At 36.2% G+C, this 6,032-nt stretch overlaps 1 protein-coding gene across 1 annotated transcript; it reads left to right on the top strand.

Annotated features, from left to right (window-relative positions):
• The first annotated feature begins 3,240 nt into the window (after positions 1-3,240).
• LOC111889019 (uncharacterized) lies at positions 3,241-5,661 on the top strand. Its single transcript, XM_023885147.2, has 9 exons — positions 3,241-3,433; positions 3,549-3,565; positions 3,614-3,688; positions 3,990-4,100; positions 4,332-4,465; positions 4,557-4,629; positions 4,768-4,832; positions 5,397-5,553; positions 5,650-5,661. Exons 1-9 carry the CDS (start codon positions 3,241-3,243, stop codon positions 5,659-5,661), a joined length of 837 nt encoding a protein of 278 aa, XP_023740915.1.
• The last annotated feature ends 371 nt before the right edge of the window (positions 5,662-6,032 follow it).

Raw genomic sequence — 6,032 nt, 5'->3', positions numbered from 1 at the left:
TTTTCTCATCAAAACAAAGATTCCAAATGCAAGATGCTTGTTTCGGTCCATAAGGAACTTCTCAACCTTACACATTCTTCACAGCCCATCTTGGTTTGATTATGTGTTTTGTTGCTATCCATGCTTGTCTCTTCTTGAAGATCCACTTATACCTAATGGTTAAGGCCAAGTTCTTGGTCTACCAAGTTTTCACATCCATGGACTGAAGCACACTCTCCATGTCCTCCTTCCATGTTGTAGCCTTTAGGGCCTACCATAGCTTCTAATAGCTGGTACACTCTGATTGATCCATACCAGTGACTCATTTACCTCAATAATATAAACTCTTATATAACTAGGCGTATGACGTACTCTATCATATCTATAAGGAAGAGGTGGAAATATGTTAGTTTTCTCAATATCTCTTTCAATCTCGAATTGAATTCTAGGTCCAACGTTAGGCTCTTCTTTGGTTGACTCTCGAATCTTATCAAGATTAATGTGGCTCCTACTAGCCCTTTTTGAAATCAGCTCCCTCTCTTGGAAGACTGTCCTTCGAGAAACATACACTTTATTCTCGAACGGATTGTTGAGCAATTATCCAAAATGCCTGATGGGTTCGCTAACGAGATAAAACATCTCTATTCTAAGTTCTAGATTTCCAAGCGCTTCACGATGAACGTAAGCCTCATAATCATAGACTTACATATCTGTAACCGATGTGTGAAACTCACTTCACATAGCAAAGAGTGTTTCAAGAACCTCCTTAGTTAGTACAAGACCAAAAGACTTATGGTAGAACTATTCATGATACAATCCATGAATTATTAGTATGCATAATATGACTCATCTAGTACAAAAATAATGAATGATTTGTTTCTCTATCCAACTAACACTTCCTAGTGGCAGTGTTCTTGGTGGAGATAGATCGTGAAACTCTTTCACAATTACCTAGATGATTGATAAAGTTTGGACTAAGATTCTTACTATGAGTGTCTAATCCTATTGCCCAGTTGATTCTTAACTTCGCTATACGAGAGCTCTAAACACCTAAAAGATTCCAAACTCATGTTCATATGAAGTTGCTCTTACTATGTATCGTGGTTAATCTAAATGGTCCATTAGTGCAAACTGGTTCCAAGAGATATTCACATCACCTAGTGATGTATTCATCGTATATCTTGACAAATAATATTTTCATTTATCATGAGACTTGAGGCCAAATGATATCTAAAATCCGACCCAATTGGATACTTGGTAATGTATTTCTCACTTATGTATCCAAGACTATGATTCCACAAATACATTTCACCCAAACCTTTTGGATGTATTTAAATAGGTACGTATTGTGGTCAATCTGAATGATGCATTAGGTAAACTAATTTTAACAGATATTAGCACCACAATAATACACCTTATTCAAATATTTGAATAATTTTTGAACTATTACTACTATACTAGCTTCATAGATTTCATGACTTTCTTTTAACATGATAGAATGCTCAACATTTAAATAAGTCAGAACTATCTCATGAATCATAGTATAAAGAATTTCAATTATAATACCATAGACTAAACATTTGGGAAAAGAGTTGTCTTTTGATCACATGCACTACAAGAAAACAACCCTTTAATGACGCGCAAACAATGACACTCGCTGATAGTGGACGCGCATTTATGCGTGCCCTAAAAAATAATGTCAGTTTTGCAAAATTTGAAGGATAGTGGACATGCATTTGTGCGAGCCCTAAAATTAGTGTCAGAAAAAGAAAAAAAGGAAATGCGCAGGGCGCCTATCATAAAATGTGTGTCGTCCAAGTGTGTCGCTTTATAATTTTTTTAATGAAACACGCGTTTTAAAGGCGTGATTTCACCCCGCCTGTTGGATCCCAAAAATCAAACCCCCTCGTCTCTTTCGATTAGCAAGAAAAAGCCCTAGGCCTTCGTCTTCATAGCAGCATTGCACCACCACCCAACCTCCGATCTCGCACCGCCAAGTGTCTCCGACCATCTTCTCCAAGCATTCTTTCCTGTTGCACTACACCGATAACAAAACCCCCCCATCATGATATGCTAATGTTTGTATTTATGTCAATTGAGATCAAATCATTCATGTCACAGGTGCTCATGCTTCACGTTCGTATGATAAAACCCTAACCGTAAAAACCATCATTCTCTAGTTCAAGAGCAACGATTCCATCAAGAATGTCAAATACATGATACAGGTTCCTCTTTCTCCTCTATTCTTACCTCTAATTTTGATTTTGAAACTTCTCATCTTCTCCTCTATAAAACCCTAACCGTAAAAATTATACGAGTTTCAATTGTGATTTCCTCCTCCATACTCGATCCCTACTTCTACTCTCTACGCATATCAGATAGGATCCGTTGTTTCTCCCCTTTTCTCCTTCTTTTTCTTTCTTTTCTCAGGTACGACATCATTCTCCCCTACTTTCTACTTGTGCATCCCATTCTGATACTTTTCTACTTGATACAATCATCGATGATTCAAAACCATCAAACGCTTCAGCATCTATCCTGTTCGGGTAATTCATCCCAATCCGTTAACCCCTTTCATTTTTCATTAAAAAACTCCCTATTGATTTGGCAAGTTCATGAACCAGATGTAGCACATCCCAAACTGGGGTTTTAACCAAACCCGATAGAGCCAGTGAAGGAATCTTTGGATTCGGTTAACAAGGACTCTCTGTAATTGCATAGCTTTCTTCACAAGGGATCGCTCCAGATGCTTTCTCTCATTGTCTCGTCGGAAATGGTGGTGGTGGTGGGATTTTGGTTCTAGGTCAGATAATCGATCCAACCATGGTGTATACTCCATTAATCCAGTCACAGTAAGTTCTCTTTCGCTTATCTCTTATCATAAAACATTAACAATGGCGTACAGGCTTCTTACCCCTTTTCTCCCTTTTCTGCAATTGCTTAATCTCCCTTTTTTGTTGTATAGGCTATGATAGAACTACCAATGATTGGGATGACTACTCAAGATATGTGATTCCTGATGGAGTTGATTTATCTCATGTAAGAACCTGTTTCCTTCTGTGAGTTTTGTCTATTTTTTTGACTTGAAAACATGTTTATAATTGTATATTGTTTTTGGTTTCATTACAGGGTGTTTATGGTCATGGTTATGCACCATATGGACCTTATTATCCTACTGGCTCACCTATGCCAACAGTAGGTCAATATGGTGAACTCTATGGGGCCCAACATTACTAGTACCCTACTTCTTACTTCCCACCTATGACCCCTACAACCCCTTACTCTCCTGCACCTCCAAAGGGTGAGATCACAGCAACTAAAGAGGAACCTGCTTTATCTTTGGACACAACTCAAGGAAACCCAAATAGTGTGAAGGGGAACACTACTTCTACCCCTGTGAGGCCAACTTCATATCAGAATTTATCTTTCAATCCAAATGGAACCTATGGAAGAGGTGCATAAACTGGCTATCAAGATCCAAGATACACTTGACACTTGATAGTTTCTCAATTTGCTTCAAACAATATTTTCTTTTCTTCTCTTTTAATCATTTGATATTAATATTCAAGGCAAAATATACAAAATGGCAACATATTTTCATTTTTAACTGATGTATTGTGTCATAAACTTGCAGTCTATTACTAGAGCATATGGAAGGGTGGATGCAGATGGTTCCAGGTATCTACTTGGTGACAATCATATTAGTTTTGTAAATAATAATAATAAATAAATAAATAAATCAACTAATTAAAGTAGAAGTTATAAATACAAATATAACAGAAGCAACTATGTAAATATAATAGTTCCATTAGGTTTTCAACATACAGAGGAATTGCAAGGGAAATATTATAGCTTAATTCTTAATTATTTCCTGTTGCCTAGATTCTAATAGGAGTTCAATCACCCAACATTCACTACATTAAACTATATAACTATTTATGTAGTTCATAACTTATTCATTTGAAAAATATCAAATTTGACACTTATGTTCAGGTTTTTGCTGTTTGCAGCCTCAAGTAGAAGTTAAGAGTTTTCCAGCAGAAGCAATCAATCCTCTTGCTTGCAATACTGATGGTACTTACATAGTAGGAGGAGTTTCAGGTCATATTTACTTGTGGGAGGTGAGTTGTAAATTCATTTCAGTTTTCTAGTCATAAAGAATACATGGTTCTTTTGCCGATTTTTAATTTCTCTTCAAATTATATTGAAAACTTTGTTATTCTGTTTTACTGTTGCTCTTTGGTTCCAAAAATTCACTATTTTTTGATAATCGGATTAACTATCTGTGCAAAAATCATATACAAATTGATCTTATTACAAGTCTTTTCTTTACTTCTTTTGATTTATTATAGGTTGCAACTGGTAGATTATTAAAGAAATGGCATGGTCACTATAGGCCTGTTACTTGCTTGGTCTTTTCTAATGATCAATCACTTTTGATTTCTGGATCTAAGGATGGAACTGTTAGAGTCTGGTCACTTCTGATGTATGTATAATTACTCATTTACCCTTTTACATTCATGAGTTGCAATTTTAGCGTTTATTACTATAATACATTTTCTTCATCTTGTGATCAGGATATTTGATGAGGAAGGACAACAGAGAGCAGGACATCTATATGAATACAGTTTCACTGGTCATGCTTTACCTGTAACTGACATTGTCATGGGCTATGGAGGATCCAATGCAATTATCTTATCTGCCTCTCTAGATCGTACTTGAAAGGTACATATTGCATAAATATTCGGAAAAGACGTGAATGCCCTCATGAATTTTTTTAAATTGCAGGTATGGAGCCTAACTAAAGGGACATTGTTGAGAAATATTGTGTTCCCTTCAAAACATGCATTGTGGTTGGCTCTAACTTAAAATACAAGTGAACTCAGACCCCCATCCAACCAAGAAAACTGTAGAACATAAAACAAGTTTCTATGATCAAGTCTTTAACAAATGTGAAGACCAATTCCTTTCAACATCTCCATTCTAGGGTAAGGCAACCCCCAGTAGTTCTTCTCGTTGGTGAGTTCTTCTTGAATGTCACATCTCACTGGAAACTGTAGAACCTAAAACAAGTTTCTATGCTCAAGTCTTTAATTTCACATCTCACTGGAAACATCCTACATGAACTTAACCTTTCTTCTTCTTGCTGGTGATGGAACCACAACAGTAGTTCTTCTTACTGGTGAGTTCTTGAAGGAGGCAAAACCATTCATTGAAGACGGGTTCCACCCTTAAAATATGATAAAGTGCTTCATACATAACTCATAACTCATAAGGTCTGTTTCTGTTCACTTTTCTGGACCGAATAAACCGCTTGAATGAAAATAAATGACCATTTTACCCTTACATTCCATCACACAGTTTTAACAACATTAATCTATTTGTTAATATAATTAAGTTTCTTTCTTATTGTATAGCATGACAAGGCCCTTATTACTGGTTACTGCATCTATTGACAAAATGGTTCTCAAGAAAACAATTAGTGTTGATGGTGATCTAAAAATGGGTGGTTCTGTTGTATGGTTGGGCGATCTTCCATTAAAGTTCAACTTGGAGTCACTCAGCTATCAATCGGTATAATAATATGATTGATATCTTTAAACTAGTGTTTAATTTCAATAATTTTTGATTTTTTAACTGAAAAGTGAAAACTATATATTGGTTTTGTAGATAGCACTGTAATTACAGAAATAGTAGCTTTATTTTGTAACATTTTCCATTGTATTGTTAGTATCTTGATTCTACTTTTCATGTTTTTAGAAAAAAATGCCTACCTGAAGCTTTAACAAGAAGTTACATTAATTTAACATGCCAGATGAATTGAAGTGGACTAGTAAGGAGAGAAACCAACGACTCCCAAGGGGTGCACCCATGAGAACACCACCTGTCTCCGAGCAACCTCGGTTCATGAAGCACATCAGCAACTCCACATCCATTGAGGTTGGTATTAAGTCTAAACCAGCCAAAATAAAGGAGCCTAATCCGGCTGGTAACCATGGATCCAAGGGTTCCTCTTCTAAGGTCCCTTCAAAAGGTGAAAACTCGTTTTCTAA

Source organism: Lactuca sativa, chromosome 4 (assembly GCF_002870075.4).
Source record: "Lactuca sativa cultivar Salinas chromosome 4, Lsat_Salinas_v11, whole genome shotgun sequence".
Lineage (NCBI taxonomy): Eukaryota > Viridiplantae > Streptophyta > Magnoliopsida > Asterales > Asteraceae > Lactuca > Lactuca sativa.
Note: the sequence above shows the minus strand (reverse complement) of the source record. Positions and strands in the feature narration are given on the sequence as shown.

What these genes read in the sequence shown, in the direction of transcription:
- LOC111889019 (XM_023885147.2), top strand. Translation starts at nt 3,241, where the DNA reads ATGACCCCTACAACCCCTTACTCTCCTGCACCTCCAAAGGGTGAGATC. An exon ending in AGAGTCTGGTCACTTCTGAT is followed by an intron (nt 4,466 to 4,556) that starts GTATGTATAATT and finishes TCTTGTGATCAG; the next exon opens with GATATTTGATGAGGAAGGAC. An exon ending in CCTTCAAAACATGCATTGTG is followed by an intron (nt 4,833 to 5,396) that starts GTTGGCTCTAAC and finishes CTTATTGTATAG; the next exon opens with CATGACAAGGCCCTTATTAC.